The 20616-nt window shown below is 38.0% G+C and overlaps 2 protein-coding genes across 2 annotated transcripts; one reads left to right on the top strand and one right to left on the bottom strand.

The window, feature by feature from the left end:
• Positions 1–4226: 4226 nt before the first annotated feature.
• LOC138897958 (uncharacterized) lies at positions 4227–5315 on the top strand. Its single transcript, XM_070183985.1, has 4 exons — positions 4227–4428; positions 4586–4643; positions 4949–5095; positions 5210–5315. The coding sequence occupies exons 1-4, from the start codon at positions 4227–4229 to the stop codon at positions 5313–5315; spliced, it is 513 nt and encodes a 170-aa protein (XP_070040086.1).
• A 5525-nt stretch (positions 5316–10840) lies between these two features.
• On the bottom strand, positions 10841–12359 carry LOC138897957 (KNR4/SMI1 homolog). The gene is made up of 2 exons (XM_070183984.1): positions 11931–12359; positions 10841–11254 (listed from the first exon to the last, which is right to left on the bottom strand). The coding sequence occupies exons 1-2, from the start codon at positions 12357–12359 to the stop codon at positions 10841–10843; spliced, it is 843 nt and encodes a 280-aa protein (XP_070040085.1).
• Between the last annotated feature and the right edge of the window lie 8257 nt (positions 12360–20616).

Below are 20616 nucleotides of genomic sequence, written 5' to 3'. Positions count from 1 at the left end.
ATGTTAAGGCTATCCCTCTTTTCCTTTTGGCATGATCTGTACGATACAAACGAAACGAGCAAATACGCAACTTTCATAAATGACTCTATTCATAGAAATACTAGGGATGTCTATATTCTTGATTCCCCATGTGAATTATTATTATATCCTCTATTCATGGGTCTCAAAAAAATACGTATTTGATAAAGTTTGTCCGAAAAGCATATTGATTTTTATGATATTCGAGAAATCTTATTAACGTATTTCTTATGCATTTCATGAATTTATACATGTACATTGGCCCATGACCAGAAGGCGTTATATACGCGTATATTATATGTATATGGGATATGAAAAGAGGTTATGGCATTATATACGCACCACCACCTGATCAACTGGTATACGTTGATGATTTGCCCACAGTGAACGAGATGATATGATGGGATGCCCTCAGAGGCTTGATGATGTTATGAACGCATATAACTATGCATGGTATGACATTTATACGCACATGCATGACATTATAATATTAAATGATTCACAAATCTATTCAGACTTATATGTCGAGTCTTTTACTCCATGTTTCTCTCATGTCTATGATTTACTGATTTTCATTCCTTACATACTCGCTACTTTATTTGAACTGACATCCCTTTTGCCCGGGGACGCTGCGTTTCATGCACGCAGGTCCCGATAGACAGGTCGAGAGTCCTCCAAATAGGCTATCAGCTCAGCGGAAGATGTTGGTGTGCTCCATTTGCTTCAGAGTTGCTTGTTTGGTCAGTATGATTTAGACGTGTATTGTTTGGTATGGCGGGGCTCTGTCCCGACCTTTATGATATTTATGTACTCTTAGAGGTTTGTAGACATATGTCATATATACGGATACTAGTATGGCCTTATAGGCCAGTACGTCATATGTATAAGTTGGTATTTCTCGCTATATTCTACTTATCTCACGGCAGCCTCTCCGGCTCAGTTATCTATGATAGTATGATACGAAAAGATATGTCATGTTGGTACTCGGTTGAGTAAGGTACCAGGTACCCATCACAGCCCATCAGTTTGGGTCGTGACAGAAGTGGTATCAGAGCAGTTCTATCTTAGGGAGTCTATAAGCCGTGTCTAGTAGAGTCTTGTTTATGGGTGTGTTGTGCACCACACTTATAAGCAGGAGGTTACAGGGCATTTAGGACTGTCACTCCTTCTTCTTACTCTAGATTGTGTGGTAGAGTTTAGATGTAAGAAATTCAAATTCCTAAATTCTATTTTATTCGTTATACAACGACATCTACATCCAAAAATGACAGTTGGTAAGAGATTGAATGTGGCTATGGAAGAGTTGAGTCAGAGAAACACAATTTTGTGTCATGCTTATGATGAGTAAATGTAAGGCCTTCAGTAGATGTGTGTACTACGACATGTGAGCCTTTTGATAAGGAGCCCTAAGGCATAAATATCTATCTACCCATATGGTAAAAAGCAACGAGAGAATCAAAAGGTAGATACAAGTTTCAACAAGTAAAAGAAGCTAGGTGAAGAAGGATACGAGGTACCCAGTTAGTGAAGATTATCTGTATTTACAATCCAGGCAGAAAAATATAAGCATTCTGAGTTACTTTCAATAATAACAAAGATATATTCACTTGACAACACCCATTTCAGTTATGCCATGTAGGAGCTAACATATATAAGTTAAGAGAAGGATGGGATATCAGCATCCAGCTGGGGTTAGAGTAACCCAAAATTGTGGATAGATTGTTATCATTAGCTCACATTTTCGAGGGATATTGCAAATGTGGTAATGGTTCTCCTTGTGAGACACCTAGATGGTGCCCTCTAGAATAGTACAATCAGATATGAATACTAGAATGTTCAAAAATTTCAGAAGAATGGCATTGGAATCCTAGAAGGGATACATATTTACCTTTGTATAGCTCTCGTCCCTAGTAAAGAGAGAGTGTTAGGCGACCCGAAGAGTCAGTGAGTTGAATCAAGGGGGGCTAAAAGTGAAAGAATGTTTTGAAGAAGTTTTCATAATAAGGTGATATACAGAAATATTAGCAGAAGAATAAGAAGAAAGTAAATGAATCATTATGAGTAAGATGTGATAAATGGATTATAACGGTAAATCAAAATATGACAGGACTACAGATTCTATAGTCAAGTGAAGGAAAAGACAAAAAGTTACATGCCTTGAGACAATAAAAGAGTATAAGCTAAAAAGTCATGTCCCCATTTCGAGAAATGAGTTGGTGACTCAAACGTGATTACCAGAAAGAAAGGTTAGACTCCTGGAGTAATAGAAATTAGTATAGGCTAGTGAATAAGATAAACTGAACATGAATTTGGAACCGAAGGATTTGATAATAGTTGACATCGTGAGAATTTCAGAGATCGCTTTCTGGCGATAATTGAATGGACAATAGAAGAATAACCTTTAAAGGTCATTCAGGAAGACGTTTCCCTAAAACAAGTATTGTGAGCAAAGTTAAGTTTAAGGGACTAAGTGTGCCAGTTACACTAGGTGTCACCTTTGTATGTAAGAAATTAAATTATCCCTGGTACAGAAGGGTTACCGCAAGGAAAGTAAGAGTTCGTGAAGATGTGAAAAGACGCCAAATATGAAGAGGTGAAACATTTATAGGTAAATCTTCATAGCAATAAATGTTAGTACTCCCCTAAAGGGGGAAAGATGGTGTGATATGGTATTAAGTCGGAGTTATGTGGTTAAGGTAACTATGGAATAGTAAAGGAAGAATGTGGTAGAAAGGAGAAAGGAATGATATTGCATTTATTCAGATCCTACGGATATGATACGACTCCAGAACATTATGTAAGCATGACGACGTAGAGAGGCAGTATGGGTTCCCTCACTAGATGTTATTGATATATAAGTGCAAATGAACACTTGATACATAAGGAGCCAGTATGCGGGGTAAGTTAAGACAAAGGATATAACCCAAGAGACATTACGTAGAATATAGATATGAGAACGGACTAACGAGTAGTTAGTAGTTGATTCAGGAAGAGCCTAGTCATGGCTAGACAAGAGGATATAGACAAATCATCAGGTTGTGCAAGATATACATAGTGAAACCTAACATAGGGAATTCAGTCTCGCAAATATGATGATATCGTAATCCTTGCGAAATATTCAGATAGGAGTTGGGGTTGTACAGTAAAAAATTTCAGTTCATAATCAACCTTACGAGCACAAGGGTACAGAGGTAAGTAATTAAGGATAATTATAGGTGAGTAAGAACGTCAAAAAAAAATTCTTTTGGGTATACGATGTAATAAGCTCGCAGCTTTACATGAGTTAAAGGGTCTCTCTTAAGTACTACAAAGAAAGACTAGCTGAGGGAATAAGGAAGAAGGCTTCAACTTAAGCATAGTGACATAAGAAAGAAATGGTCTTGTAACAACAGTCTCACAACAACATTGTATGCACTCCATAAGAAAGTGGCACTTATCGTGGCTAATGAACGGGAAAAAAAAAATCAAAATATGATATTTGAGATCATATGAGTTACAGAAAATTCCAGTATCTGTGGGAAACGAGATAAGCCATGTATTCATGCAACAAGTAGCAGAACGACCATGAAAAGTAATCGCCTATGTTTAAAGACAATTAAGAAAGCACGAGAAGAATTATCCGACCCACGATTTAGAGTTAGCGGTGATTCGTGCACTAAAGATGTGGACGCACTATTTGTATGGCATTCATGTTGATATCTATATGGATCATAAGAGCCTTAAACATATCTTCAATCAAAAGGAATTAAATTTACGCCAAAGGAGATGGTTGGAGCTACTGAAAGACTATGGCGTTGATATTTTATACCATCCAGTAAAGGTGAATGTAGTAGACGACGTCCTCAACCATAGATCTATGGGTATCCTGTCATATTTACAGCTAGAGAAGTGTGGGATAGCCCATGAGATCATCAGCTAGCTAGTCTTTGAGTTCGATTACTGGACTCAGGTGATACCAGAGTTACTATTCAGGACATGGCAACATCCTCTTTAGTAACTAAAGTGAAGGAACGCCAGTATGAGGATCCTATGCTAGCTCATTACAAAGATACATCCCCTCAAAAAGAGAATACACCATTTGAGATTACATGAGATGGAGTCCTCAGATATCGAGGTCGATTATGTGTTCTAATGTGGCAGGGTTACGCCAGCAGGTTATGAGAGAAGCTCACTATTCTTGTTATTCTATTCATCCAGGAGCGACGAAGATGTATCATGATATCAGGGGAATATACTGGTGGGACAAAATGAAGAAGGATATAGCAGAGTTTGTTGTTCAGTGCCCAAATTATCAACATGTTAAGATTGAGCATCAGAAACTCTGTGGATTATTACAGGCTATAGAGATTCTGACTTGTAAATGGGAAGTGATTAATATGGATTTCATCATAGGCTTACCTTGTATCCAACGTAAGTTCGATGCTATATGGATTATTATCGATAGACTTACAAAAGCAACCCATTTTCTATCTGTCAGGACTATTTACTCAGCAGAGGATTATGAAAGGCTTTACATTAGGGAGATAGTATGACTTCATGGTGCTCCTATATCTATTATCTCAGATAGAGGTGCTCAGTTTACAGTTAATTTCTGGAGGTCCTTCCAAAAAGGATTGGGGACTCAGGTAAGTCTTAGTACACCATTTCATCCCAGACAGACGGTCAGGCTGAGCGTACTATTCAGACACTGGAGGATATGCTACGGGCTTGTGTTATGGACTTCAGGGGTAGTTTGGGATGGTCATCTTCCACTTATTGAGTTCGCATATAATAATAGTTATCATTCCAGCATTCATATGGGTCCATACGAAGCTCTTTACAGATGGAAGTGTAGGTTACCTATCAGATGGTTCGAGGTTGGGGAAACTAAATTAGTAGGACCAGAGTTGGTATTACAGGCTGTTGAGAATATTAAGCTTATATGAGAAAGGCTATTAGCAGCTCAGAGTCGTCGGAAGTCCTATGCAGATAATCGACGACGAGACTTGGAGTTTCAGGTATATGACTGGGTATTCCTAAAAGTATCATCGATGAAAGGGGTTATGAGATTCGGTAAGAAAGGAAAGCTTAGCCCTCGGTACATTGGACCTTATAAGATCATACGCCGAGTAGGTCAGGTAGCATATGAGTTAGACTTGCCTTCCAAATTAGAGTATGTACATCCAGCCTTTCATGTGTCTATGCTCTGTAGGTGTATTGGAGATCCCTCTAAAGTCATTCCAGTTGACGATGTTCAGGTTATAGAGCAACTATCATACAAGGAAGCTCCCATTGCTATACTAGATAGACAAGTTTAGAGATTAAGAACTAAGGATGTAGCTTCGATTAAAGTACTTTGGATTAATAATAATATGGAGGAGATGACTTGGGAAGCTAAAGAAGACATGAAGTCTAGGTATCCTCACTTGTTTCTGCTTCCGGAGGAGGATCAGACTGAGACATCACAACCTTAGGTACGTATATGGTACTTGATTCTTATGTTAGTTAATGCCATTGGTCGTGTGAGACCATTGGAGTTATTGTTGATTGTGGCCATGTGTGGCTTTGTATTGTTGGGTTTTCTGTCTGACAGGTTGATATTGGCACCATTACAGAGGAGACTCTGCTAAAAATTTCTATAAATATCTAAGAGTTTAACATTCGAGGACGAATGTTTCTAAGGGGGGAAGATTGTTATACCCTGTGCGTCCCAAGGTGACGTATAATGAATATGAGACTTGTTAATCATGATTTAAATGATTTTAAAATCATAATATGTCTATATATGATGTTTGGATAGAAAATATGAAGTTTGAGAAAAATCGGATTAAAGTTGTGAAAACACCGACTAAGGATTTGCCCTGTAATAATGCTTTTTGAGAAATATATTTCGTGTGATATATGAGGTATTTTTGGGATATATTATATACAAAATTGAAGGTCTTAGAATGTAGGTTCCAATGCTCTTAACCGTTCATTCATACGATATCCGGATAAAAAGATATAAGCGTTGGAAGATGGGCGAATAAGAGGGTGCCAAGCTAGCACCTTTTGACTTTTCAAAAGTTGATATATATTTTGTTAACTCGTCTCTCTCTCTTCATTTTTACATAGCATCTGACCAGATAACTCCATAAAAACAACGCTTTAGCTCTCTAATAGTGCTTTAAACAAGACTATCATCTCGGACACAAAATCAAGAAGTGATAACATTAAAACGATCCCTACGACGTAAGTATCGCTATATCGCCTCTCTTTTTCTTTGTAGTTTGAGTTTTGGAATGTATTTAATAGTTAATAAAATTTATAATTTCTGTATTTAAGCTTTAAAATATCAAGAAAAGTTCATAAATTCATTTCCTAATAGTTAGAACTCACGGGATAGTGATCGGAAGTCGTGAGTTCGAGTTATTTGACTTGTAGTGGACTGTTTTGTGGGCTGTTTCGTGTTGCCTTTGGGCTGTATATTTTTCTACTGTTTAATGGAGTTTTGGAGGACACATAGTATGAAAAAACACCACATAATGATGGAATGGTGGGCTGGTCGTTCGTCGTTACAATTTTTTTGTTTGACACTATTTTGGTTGTCGTTTTATGTATGAAGTGATTATGGTGTGCGTGCCATTTTGTGGTATATTGTGATGTATATAAGGTTGGAAAATAATGCTTACATTTTGTTATTGTTATGTTCTTGTTATTGTTGGTATATGGTATTGGAGGAGGAGGGCATAATTACAGGGGAGATGCTGCCCAAATTTACGTAAACGAGCTATTAGTTTAAGTTGAGGACTTAGCCTTTACTCAGCACTGATTTTTAATCTCCTTATGATGTGGTAGATTGGATTGAGTTTTTTGAAGAATTTCTTGGAAGGTATTAAGGACTCAACGGAGTTAAGGTATGTTAAGGCTATCACTCCTTTCCTTTTGGCATGATCCGTACGATACAAACGAAATGAGCAAATACGCAACTTTCATAAATAACTCTATTCATAGAAATACTAGGGATGTCTATATTCTTGATTCCCCATATGAATTATTATTATATCATCTGTTCATGGGTCTTAGAAAAATACGTATTTGATAATGTTTGTCCGGAAGGCATATTGATTTTTATGATATTCGAGAAATTTTATTAACGTATTTCTTATGCATTTCATGAATTTATACATGTACATTGACCCATGACCAGAAGGCGTTATATATGCATATATTATATTTATATGGGATATGGGAAGAGGTTATGGCGTTATATATGCACCACCACCTGATCAGCTGGTATACGTTGATGATTTGCCCGCAGTGGCCGAGATGATATGATGGGATACCCTCAGAGGCTTGATGATGTTATGAACGCATATACCTATGCATGGTATGACATTTATACGCACATGCATGACATTATAATATTAAATGATTCACATATCTATTCAGACTTATATATCGAGTCTTTTACTCCATGTTTCTCTCATGTCTATGATTTACTGATTTTTATTCCTTACATACCCGGTACTTTATTTGTACTGGCGTCCCTTTTGCTCGGGGATGCTGCGTTTCATGCCCGCAGGTCCCGATATACAGGCCCAGAGTCCTCCAAATAGGCTATCAGCTCAACGGAAGGTGTTGGTGCGCTCCATTTGCTCCGGAGTTGCTTGTTTGGTCAGTATGATTTAGACGTGTATTGTTTGGTATGGCGGGGCTCTGTCCCGACCTTTATGATATTTATGTACTCTTAGAGGCTTGTAGACATATGTCATATATACGGATACTGGTATGGCCTTATAGGCTAGTACGTCATATGTATAAGTTGGTATTTCACGCTGTGTTCTACTTATCTCACGGGAGCCTCTCCGGCTTAGTTATCTATGATAGTATGATACGAAAAGATACGTCATGTTGGTACTCAGTTGAGTAAGGTACCGGGTACCCGTCGTAGCACATCGATTTGGGTCGTGACAAAAACCAAGTCAACAGAACCTTCGAGGTTCGAGAAGATCATATGCATAGGTACTTGGACAAACTACAGGTAACTCTACATCGGTTTAAATAATGGAACCTACAGCATGTGCCTCGAGAACAAAACAGCGAGGCCGATGCCCTTGCAAATTTGGGGTCATCAGTCGAATACAACGAGATTAGCTCGGGGACTGTCGTAAAACTTTCAAGGTCAGTAATCGAAGAAGGCCATGCCGAAATCAACTCCATAAGTCTGACCTGGGATTGGAGGAACAAATATATCGAGTACCTAAAGAACGGGAAGTTTCCATCGGATCCTAAGGAATCGAGGACTCTGCGTACGAAGGTCACACGATTTACATTGGCTAAAGATGGAACATTATATAGAAGGATGTTCGATGGACCATTGGAAATATGTTTGGGACCAGGATATACCGACTACGTCCTACAAGAAATCCACGAGGGCACCTGCGAAAATCATTCTGGTGCCGAATCATTGGTTCACAAAGTCATCAGAGCAGGATACTATTGGGCCGATATAGAAAAGGACACAAAAGAGTTTATTCAAAAGTGTGACAAATCTCAAAGGTATGCGCCGATGATTCGCCAACCCGGAGAGCAACTCCACTCAGTCTTATCCCTACGACCATTCATGAAATGGGGAATGAATATCGCCGGCCCTCTACCATCTGCCCCAGGTAAAGCTAAATTTATTTTGTTTATGACTGACTATTTCTCTAAGTGGGTTGAAGCACAAACTTTCAAGAAAATTAGAGAGAAAGAAGTCATAGACTTCATCTGGGACCACATTATATGCCGATTCGGGATGCCTGCCGAGATCTCATGCGACAATGGAAAGCACTTCGTCGGCAGCAAAGTGACAAAGTTTCTCGAAAATCATAAAATAAAAAGGATCCTGTCGACACCATATCATCCTAGTGGGAACGGACAGGCCGAATCGACAAACAAGACCATCATTCACAATCTAAAGAAAAGATTGAACGACGCTAAGGGAAAATGGAGAGAAATATTGCCCGAAGTCCTTTGGGCATATCGAACAACGTCAAAATCCAGTACGGGGGAAACACCGTTCTCTTTAGTATATGGCGTCGAAGCTCTGATCCCGGTTGAAGTCGGGGAACCTAGCGTCAGGTTTTGATATGCAACGGAAGAGTCAAATCACGAGGCTATAAATACAAGCCTCAAATTACTAGATGAAAAATGGGAAGCCGCCCTCGTTCGAATGGCCGCAAGGAAACAACGGATAGAAAGGTACTACAATCGAAGAGCCAATCTTCGACACTTTAAAATGGGGGACTTGGTTCTGAGGAAGGTCACCCTCAATACTCGAGACCGAAACGAAGGAAAACTTGGTCCGAACTAGGAGGGGACCGTATCAGGTCCTCGATATCATCGGAAAGGGATCCTACAAACTTGGCACGATGAATGACGAACAATTACCAAACAATTGGAACATATCACTCCTCAAACGATATTACTACTAAGGTACGACCTTCTGCATTTTTGTTTATATTTTATACTAACCATTTGCAAACGTTTAATCGAAGACACCAAAGGACTCTTCAAACATAAAGTCCTTAGGTCTGAAAGCACGCGTTGCACTCTTTTTCCCTTATACCGGTTTTTGTCCCAAATGGGTTTTTCCGGCGAGGTTTTTAACGAGGCAACCATTGTTCGTGATAACTTAGAGCAATTCAACAGTATCTGAGGCTCTTTTACAATCAACCTCGAATACTGGGGACATCACCCTCAGATAGTTACAAGGAAAATACTTTGTGTCGACAGGGTCTCGATAGGTAAAGGACCAAACGGTCAAATGAACCGTGTCCATGTAGATTACTCGAGCCCTAATGGCAAAACATGTACGCATGTATAATATATTGAAAGAAGTATTTTTCCTTACCATATGTTCCATGCCTTAGAGAAATTTATACTTTACAATTTCAGACGTATGATCTATTGTGAAAACTAGCTTAAGGGTCGATCACAACTGAACTTCAAACAATTTACCCTATACTCGGGGATTGCCGTCCAAAAAATCGACATGATCGAATTACTAAACCTCGAATTCGTAAGACCTTAAAAAGGCAATCCTCGATTTTATAGGCCACGACCACCCCACTCAGGGACTGACACTTCGAACGAGTTCGAAGTATAGAAGGGAAACAAGCCTAAGGGGAAAATCCCAAACTAAAGGCTACGACCAAATTAACACGGTTCAGAGACGTCCGAATTCTGTTATAAAATAGTCCTTCAAATGTTCTCATAAACCGGTTAAAAAAGGCAACCCTCGACTGAATTACTAAGGGTCTCGATAATATCGACCCTCGAAAAACCCTAAGGGTTAGCAAATTGTTCGAACTCCTGGACAATTCTGTGCTAAGGCATAACAAAGCAAAGGATTTCGATAACACCAATCCTCGAAAAACCTAATGGGTACAAATTTATCTCGTGCTAAGGCATGACAAATTCTTATAATTAATTTTTCAAGCCGAAAAAGGGGGAAAACCATTCTTTTGAGGCCATATCGGCCTAATTCAAGAGCCTAAGGGCCATTTTATTGTTTGAGTTCGAGAAATCGTCCTTACTCAACTAAAATCTAAGGGTCACTCTACTTCGAGTTCGAGCAAGTATTCACTCGATTTTAAAGACTATACTGGTCCGACTTCAGTCTAGTTGCCTAAAGTCCCAAACTTGTGAGCAAAATCTCCATAAGGCATGAAGGCATGAATGAAATAGAATTTTCACGAGGCAGGAAATAAAATAAAGACAAGGCAAAGAGAAAAAAGAACTTTTATCATACGAAAAAATTTACAAGGACCGATCAGGGTCCCGCACAAAAAATCAAAAAAGAAAAAGTCTAAGATTCCTAACTTTCCTCAGGGGCAGCTTCTTCTCCATAGAGGTCCTCCCCATTCTCGTACCCGCTCTTGCTGCCATCATCATCATCATCATCATCATCATCATCATCGATAGAGGCCAACACTCTAGCATCAGCTTCATGCTCTTTAGCTTTTATTATCTCGTCGGTAAGATCGAAAACTCGAGCATGGATCTCCTCGGGGGTTTCCCTCCGAGATTGGCATTTAGCGAGTTCAGTAATCCAATGTGCTCGAGTTTGAGCGGTCTCGGCTGCCTCTCTCTCTTGGACTTGAGCGGCTTCAGCATCGACCCGGTAGACGACCACGATCGCCTCTACCTCGACCTTTGCTTTTTCGGCTTCAGATTTGGCCTTTGCAAGTTCGGAAGCCAACCGAGCCTCGAGCTCCTCTATTTTCTTTGCCTGAGCTTAGCTCTTCTCCTTTATGCGTCGAAGCTGACTTTCAACCGATGACAATTAGGCTTGAGCAGTCTCTTTTTCAGCAGCAAAGAGGTTCATACTTTCTTTCTACCTAAGGTCTCCGCCTTCATCATGTTGTCCTCCTCGCGGAACTGCTCGATCCTCTCGATCTTCTGCTGCAGCTGTGAGATTGAAATGTTAGCCACCATTCCCGAATCGAGCCCATGAGCTTTTAAGATTTTCATTACCTGCTCGATCAGGTCGGTCTGATCTTGGTGAGCCTTGGCCAACTCGGCTCGGAGGTCCTTGATCTCCTCTTCTTTTAACCCACTGAGAAGTTTAAGGGGATTTCTCTCCTCCGTGAGCTCTCGGAGGTCGGCCTCGCATCGGCTCAGCTATGCTCGGGACTTTGAAAATGCCTCCTGATGGAGCGCCAAAGCCTATACGGAAAAAAGAAAGGAAATTAGGCAGGAAGAGAAGAAATAAACTAAGTATGATATCGACAAAGGGAGTTGAGACTCACCCGATTCAAGGCTTATTGAGCCTCATTGAAGAGACTCGATGTTTCACTCAGGCCGGTAGCATCCTTGACTCCAATAAAGTAACCACGGAAGGGGTCCTCCCCTCCATAGGCCCCGTCTACTTCGAGAGTCCTCATAGCTCGGGCCTCCCGAATTGCCTTCTCGGAAAACGCAGGGAGAATCAGCGAGTCTCCAATATCTATTTCACCAAGTGAGCCACTTAAGGCGTTCTCCTCGCTGCGAAGGGCCTCGGAGCGGGACCCTTCAGACATACCCGCCTTTTGCCCATCTCGGCGAGAGGCATCTTCAAACTTCGACGACTCGGAGAATTTGCCCGAGTCCTTTTCCAAGACCCCCTTGGCTCGAGGCGGAATCTCCTCAACCACCACCGACTCAGCGGCCTTTGGGGACTCGATGGTTTTCTTAACTCGGACCACCAGTTCCGAGCCATCGTCGTCATCATCTTCTTCTTTCTCCCTTAGCCGTTGAATCACATCCGCATGCAGGGCAACTATGTCTTTCTTCGGCTTACGAACCGGATTCTTCTTAGGCTTTGGATTCTTAGAGGTTGAGGTCCTTTTCCACATTTTATCCTTCGTCTGCTTCGGAACCGAGGTCGAAGTCTCCTCCTCACTAGATGGGGGTCTCATGACCGCATCCTTGCCCAGGCCTGTGCATGATAAAATTGAATAAGTAGAAGAAGGGCATCTTAACCAAATCATCAAATACACAAAAACTGGGCTTACCATGATTCTTGGCCTCCCATCGGACCTTTGATAAATCGCGCCATGAACGCTCGGCGTATGTAGAGGTAGAGTCCAGGTTCTGAACCCAGCTCTCAAGGTCGGGAATCGCATGGGGCATCCAAGCGACCGCTACATCATGGAAAAAGACATCGATGAGAAAAGACAAAGAAACAAATAATACATGGAAGCTAACGGTGAGACGGTACTTACGATTCATGTTCCATTTCTCAGAAAATGGCATCTTCTCGGCTGGGATTAGGTCGGAAGTCCTCACTCGAACGAACCAGCCCATCCAGCCTCGATCCTTGTCCTCGTCTATGCTCGAGAACAACACTTTAGTAGCCCAACATTGGAGTTTTATTAACCCGCCCCGATAGAGGCGGGGGCTATACAATCTGATAAGGTGATCAAGGGTGAAAGGGAGCCCCTCGACTTTGCTCACAAAGAATCGAAGCAAAATAGTAATTCGCCAAAAGGAAGGATGGATTTGGCCTAGGGTTATTTGATATTGGCGAAAAAATCAAAGATTACGAAGTCGAGGGGGCCCAGTGTGAAATAGTTAGTGTAAATACTTAGAAACCTTTCCACATCGGTGGTGATGTCTTCTTCGGGGGTCGGGATCACCACCTCTTTGCCCTCCCAGTTGCAATCGATATTTACTTGCTTAAGGTATCCCTCAGTTATCGAGCATATATACCTCGACATTGGCTCGCATCGACCAGGAATCGACGAGGCTTTATCGGTCTTGAAATCAGAGTTTAGCGCGCACCAGGAATGCACTCCTCAAGAGGGGGTTCCACCGGCTGGTTGAGAAGATGAAGCAGCTTCTTTTTGTGGTACCGTTTTCGATGTTTTTGCCATTTTTTTGTAATTTTAAAGAAGAGGAAGATAATAAGACTTGACGTTTGAGAAAGGATTAACAGCAAAACCTGGAGATTTGTAAAAGGGAAGAACTTAAGAGATGTAAAAGCTTTAGAGATTAAAAGGAAGTGAAAGTAAAGTTTGAATCAATGAGTAAGAGGTCTATTTATTGGATTCACGGCGACGGTTCAAAGACACTAGTGGCCGACCACTAACTAACACTCATTAATGACTTGGAAAACTATACCGACGGGACGTTTCGATCACTCCCGTCGCTTACGTCACGAGGATGACGTCATGACAGGTCGAAGTAGAAAATCAAAGGCTCAATTAGTTTCTTGTCATTTCACTCCAAAAAATGAGGGGACTATCTCTATATGATTAAAACCGACCGCACCCAATTTTACTATTTGACCGAGACCGGGAGGTTGCATCGAAGGATGGCCTCGTAACGGAACAGACTAAATCATGAAGATAAGGTACTGAGTTCAGAATCGAGGTACCTGTCGAGATCGAGGCTAGTAGCGATCGAAGCCAAATGAGACAAACATCGAGCAATATCGAAGATAGCACAATAACAGAAAGGCGAGATATCCGTGACTGATCGAGGATCATGGCGTAAATATCGGAACGGATCAAATCAGAAACGGTTAATTAGCTAATCATGGGATTTCATTATGTAATTAGAATTATATCATAAGTGGAATTCCTTTACTATTTAAAGGGGGTTCTAATCATTTGTAAGACACATTATTCACAGATATAAAAGCAATATAATTCTCTTTCTCGTTTATACTATTATTCATCAACTTGTGATATTTTGATTGTTCTTACATCAACTAGTTCGAAGGGTATCCAAACTCGAGGGTTGATTTCCATTCTAATACTGGTTTGCTTTACTTTATAGTTCATTTCTGTTATTAATCTTCATATTTATCAATTGGTATTAAGTGAAATCACGTGTCCTTAGAAACACATTATAAGTTTAATTGTTATCCAATTTTAAGTGTAAACAAAGAAAATAGAGAAAATGATACTCGCATAATTTAATACAAGTTTTTTGCCGTGTAGGAAAAAAAATTTCCTCGCATAACTAATATAGGTTGGTTAGTGATGTTAAACAATACGTGCACCAAGTTATGCGGGAAAGTTTGTTTTTGGAATCCTAGGAAAATCCGCAGCCGCTATAGTTTCTGCTATAGCCTCTGCCCTTCGAGTGAGCACTCTGTGCGTACTGGGTAAATCCCCCACTGTGTAATATCTTGCAAACTACACAGGAGATGTAAACCGCACTAGGCAAGCCTTGTGTGACAGGCTCAGACCCAGAAGGCATTGAGGGTGGATCGATCGCATGCCATCACTATGGATAACCCCATCCAAACCAAATGGGCCATCCCTAAGGACAGTTATGCAGAAAACTTACGTACATTATTTTTTGCAGAATGTAATATGGAATAGAAGTGTGTGCATTATCAATACAAACATAAAAATTATTTAAGGACATAAAAACCCTCAGAATAAAAAATCCCTACGTAACAATATATTATTCATTGCACACAACAATTGTTACATTATTATTTACCATATACAACCTTATCATTATTTACTCCAGAAACAATCTTTTTATTACAATTGCACATATCCATCACGCGCAATTGAGATGAAGTTGAAATTACTACTAACATATACTGAATTGTTATAAAATAAAAATTGTAAAGTAAATAAATCGAAGACAAGTATAGAAAGAGATTGATATATTATTCAACGTCAAACTGTTGTACATAATGAACTGAAAGCTCCTCTATTTATAGAGGAAAAGAAGCAACTGCGAGGCTTTTCAAGAAGTAGCTGCGAGACTTTTTTTGAGCTGCTTGTAAGCTGTTTGCATGAGCTGCTTGCAACCTGCCAGTTTAATAAGAAGCTATTGCAAATCATTTCATTGAGTTGCTTGCAACTTGCCTGCATCAGCTGCTTGTAGATAAACTTCAATAGAGTACAAAACGGATAATCTTCTTCAGGAAGATTATCTATAGCGGAGTAATAAATAAAAATTCACATTATAATTATTTTCATAACACTCCCCCTTATATGTTCATTAAAAGATATTGTAACTCGTTAAAACCTTACTAGTAAAAACCCAGTGGAAAAAATCCTAGTGAAGCAAAAAGAGTACACATATTTAGTAATACGCAATTCTAGCTGCCCTATTAAAAACCTTACAAGAAAAATCATATGGGAAAAAATTTAGTAAGGAACAAAGAGCACAACGCGTATTTTACTCCCCCTGATGAAAAAATTGTTCCAAATATTTGAGTCTCCACATTCCAATCTTGTATATAATCTTCTCAAAAGTTGAAGTTAGCAAAGATTTAGTGGACAAATTTGCTGGATTGTTACTTGAACGGATTCGTTGCACATCGATGTCACCATTTTTCTGAAGATCATGTGTGTAGAATAATTTTGGTGAAATGTGCTTCGTTCTATCTCCTCTTATAAATCCTCCCTTTAATTGGGCTATACATACAATATTGTCTTCGTATAATATTGTGGATTTTTTTATCACATTTCAACCCACATTTTTCTCGAATAAAATGAATCACTCATTTCAACCATACACATTCCCTACTTACTTCATAAATAACTATTATCTCAGCATGATTTGAAGCATCAATAGATTTCTTTGTGAAGTGCCATGATATGACAGTACCTCCACATGTAAACACATATCCGATTTGAGATCGAGCTTTATGGGGATCAGATAAATAACCTGCACCTGCATAACCAATATGATTTGCACCACCTTTGTTGGCATTAGCAAGATACATAAGTGTACCAATTGCACTAAGATAGAGTATTTCAGGACCAAAGAGTTCCTCATCCTCTTCTGAAGGTCAAAACGGATCCTTATTCACTTCAAGTGATCGAACACCCATTTGGTGTACTTTATGGGTGCGCTTTATCCATGTAAAAGCGTTTTAAGACCTTTTATGTATAGACAGATTGATGGATAAAGATCCCGTCTGCTAAATATTTAATTTACAGACTAAGACAAAGTTTTTTCCTTTGGAGCTCTTTTGGAGTTCCGATGAGATTTATGTCATTAACATAAACAGCAAGTATAACAAACTCTGATGTTGTTTTCTTTGTAAAAATGCATGGACAAATGCCATCATTTATATAACCTTCATTCATCAATTCAGTGAGGCGATTATATCACATGCGCCCTAATTGTTTTAAATTATACAAAGATTTTTGTAATTTGATTGAGTACATTTCTCGAGACTTTGAATTATATGCTTCAAGCATTTTAAATCCTTTCAGGATCTTTATATAAATTTGATCAAATGAGTCATATAGGTTATGACTTGCATCTAAATGGCATGACATCTTCAGGTGTTTGGACTACATGTCTGATCCTTACAATCTTTTATAATATTGTGCACTATATTGTATCAAATATATCGTTGATGATTATTTTGTATCGGTTCGCAAGTGACATAACTTGTTGAGATCTCATCACTTTCTTTATTTTTTAGGTACCTGAACTTCTTCTGGAGTTTCATGAAATGTTATGTCGTGGGCTCTTCTAGAGCTCATTTCCTCCTCATTTTGATAATTTTGATCATTTGCTCCTATCATTTTCAAGGATTGTTACCTTTGGAACTGATCGATTTACTACGCTTCATGCGTGCATTAAACTTTATCCTTCGGGGACTTTAATTTTAATAGAAATATTTGCAGCTGAAATATAATATTTAATTTTGGATCAGCAAATGCTTCTGGTATTTGACTTGAATTATGTTCTAAGTGAGGATCATATTAATGATAATTCAATTCATATATCATGTTTTTCAACTATTTATTCCACCCCTCAAATGTTAGAAAAACTAACTCATTTCACCAATCTTCTTTGAAAAACCTATCTTTGTGCATTGTGGTAGAGAAATTAATCATATACCACACATCAAAAGTTATTAGATCTAAAAGTATTTAGTTTATGATCCTAAACCAATTGTGAGGGGAGAACTTATTATATTTTGTTAGTCTGATGCATACAAGTGCTGATGTATGTAATTTAAAAAATCTTAGACCAACACATAAGACTTTATTCTCATAAGCAATAGTTTAGCCATTAATAGGAGGTATTCAATGCTAAACTAGCTTGGATATAAACCAACATCATCAAGATGAACTATCTTGATTTTATAATCTGAAAATTATGCTCTTAATTAAAAAAGGCAATTTCAAATGCCAAACTGCAGGTCGACAATAAACATACATGTAACCATCTCATATATGCATCTATAAGTGGTTCACATGATAGGTGAATGGACACATATTTACCTTTTATATATTCCAGAATTTAGGAGTTTTAGTCCCAATTTTAGCTAGTATAATCAATTTATTATGTGAATAAACAACATAAGAGAATTCTTGAAGAATCTTCTAGTTCATCAATATATGCTTATTTGAATTCTCGAATAGCTCATTTAAAAATGGCAAATGAAAACTTCAAGTTTATCATGGTATGTGCTATCTCTAAGTAAACTTCTGGTTTACTATAGCATAAACTTTTGCATCAGTAAACTTCTGATTTACTGTGGCTACTTTTGTATCAGTAAATTTCTGGTTTACAGTAGCTACTTTTACCTCAGTAAAACTTCTGGTTTACTGTGACTGCTTTTGCATTAGTAAACTTCTGGTTTATTGTGATACATGATATAGTATAAATTGAAGAATAAGGCGGATAACTTCTCACATACATATTATTTTACCCCCTATGATTGTGAAAACATGAAGATTTTCAATCTTCCTATCATTTGTGGTCTCAATATGATAACCATTTGTATCAGTAAACTTCGGGTTTACTACAACATATGTTTTGACCATCATCATATAATATGAATGACATATTTGTATATAAGCTCTTCTATATCCTTCATTTATTATCCACAATTTAATATTATTTGGACACTACTGGTGTCACGTGTCTTCTAGACAAACAGTTAGTTCTTCAGGAGTTTTTGATATATTTTATACTATCAAATATTGCTCAGACACTTCTGGTATCATGAGAGAAAATCTTAATCAAATAAAATAATATAAAGACAATTCTAAATTTATAAATGTCAGAAATCAAGAATTTCAATATTTTTACGACCAACTTTGTGACAAATATCTCCTTCGGGGAGAAACGCCATTAACATCTGAATATTTTATATCAAAGCGACAACCACATAGTCATTATATCCTTCAGAAAAATATGCATGAGTTGTTATTTTCTTCGGGGTAGTTAATAACAACTAACCATAATATATCAATGTGGTTGTAGTACAAAGCATTCTACAAGAATGCTTTTGCCTTAGAATGATACTTAATAAAATTATCCAAGATATTTTACGTACAACAAGTATGTGTGGAAATGATCTTTATGCTACAAAAATAATATTTATATCCTCTATTATTCTACCTCTTCAGGAGGTGAGTTGTGGTATTTCTTCGTTCACTCCAGGGAATGAAAATGTGCTTCAAAAAAAACTTTGAATAACTCATTATTTTGTTTAAGAACAGAAAGATATTGCTTCAAAATATTTTCCTACTTCAGGAGAAAATTTCAATTGTGTTACTTCTTCAGGAGCAAATTTAAAATACGAAATATTGAGTATATATTCTCTCAATCATATTAACTCTTCTGGAGGTAAATTGTAATATATTTACAACAAGAGCGCGTTCATATTTATGACTTTATTAATATTATCACATTCACTTCAGGGAATTGATTAATATTTATCAAAAATTCTCATCCTTTAGGAAATCGAACATAATTATCTGAACGCGCATTAATCACATCAAATTGTGATACTTCAACCTCTTTTAAAATATTTACTACTTCAGGAGCAAATCGAGGCGTGCATGTAATATCGAGAATATTTCTCTAGTTTATCTTTAATTGTAACCATAAAAAACCTAAATTATCACTTCTGGTGGTCATAGGCATATATCACTTCCGATGGTTAACAAAATTTAGTTACAATGAGATATACGAAACATAACCACTTCTGGTGGTTGTATATTTCTTGCAAACTCTGCTGGAGTTTAAGTGGATCTAACAATGTTATCTACTTTGTAATCCTTTATTAAGATAATTAGGATGAAAACAAATACCAAAATAGGTATTATATACGTAACATATAACCAAACAAGCGATGATAAAGATATTAAAATATGAACAAAAGGCTCAAATTAAATTACGCAAATTTGGCCACTCCATATGTAAGTGATATCTACATCACTACTGCCAAGAAGAAAAACTCACCACCTCAAGGATATAATCTGCCTTATGAGGCTCGGAATGAAGAAGATCTAACCACGTACATAAGAGTGTCGCCTTACATCGGAGATGAACACTGAAATAAAAATTAAATTCGAAGTAAGTGCTCAAAATGGCAGAGTCTCGTGCTAATAACGTATTATAAAATAAAAACTATAAAAAAATAAATCGAAGACAAGTATAGAGAGAGATTGATATATTATTCAACTTCAAACTGTTGTACATGATGAACTGAAAAGTCCTCTATTTATAAAGGAAAGGAAGCAGCTGCGGATTTTTTCAAGAAGCAGGTGTGAGGCTTTTTTTTTAGCTGCTTGTAAGCTGTCTGCATGAGTTGCTTGCAACCTGCTTGTTTAATAAGAAACTGCTGCAAATCATTTAATTGAGTTGCTTGCAACCTGCCTGTATCAGCTACTTGTAGATAAACTTCAATAGAATACCAAACGGATAATTTTCTTCAGGAAGATTATTTATAACGGAGTAATAAACGGACATCCATGTTATAATTATTTTCATGCATGAGGTTAATTATTTGTCGCCCATTATCTCTATCTTTTTATTCGCTGGCCGACTTTGTATCCAATTACATCAAATAAAAGTTGCTTCTTTTAGTTTGTATACTGTGGAGAGGGTTTTACAATCAGATAAATACATATTATTTCCTTTTTATTTTGTATCGTGACGGTGTTCATGCCAATTTACATACATAACTATTTGATACTTGTTAGCTTCCACCAGCTATACTTAGGTAACCGACCACCAAAGCTAGTGAATATAGATTTTTATTAAAATAAAATACTTAAATCAGAAATAAAAATTAAAAATAGAAAGGAAAGACCCAAAAGAACAAAAACATTCTATCATCTCCCTCACGCTCCCCCCCTCCCCCAAAATCCTAGCACCTTA

This window comes from Nicotiana tomentosiformis, chromosome 8, assembly GCF_000390325.3.
Source record: "Nicotiana tomentosiformis chromosome 8, ASM39032v3, whole genome shotgun sequence".
In the NCBI taxonomy this organism is placed as follows: Eukaryota; Viridiplantae; Streptophyta; class Magnoliopsida; order Solanales; family Solanaceae; genus Nicotiana; species Nicotiana tomentosiformis.
The sequence above is the reverse complement of the archived record's forward strand: the minus strand, read 5'-3'. Positions and strand labels throughout refer to the sequence as shown.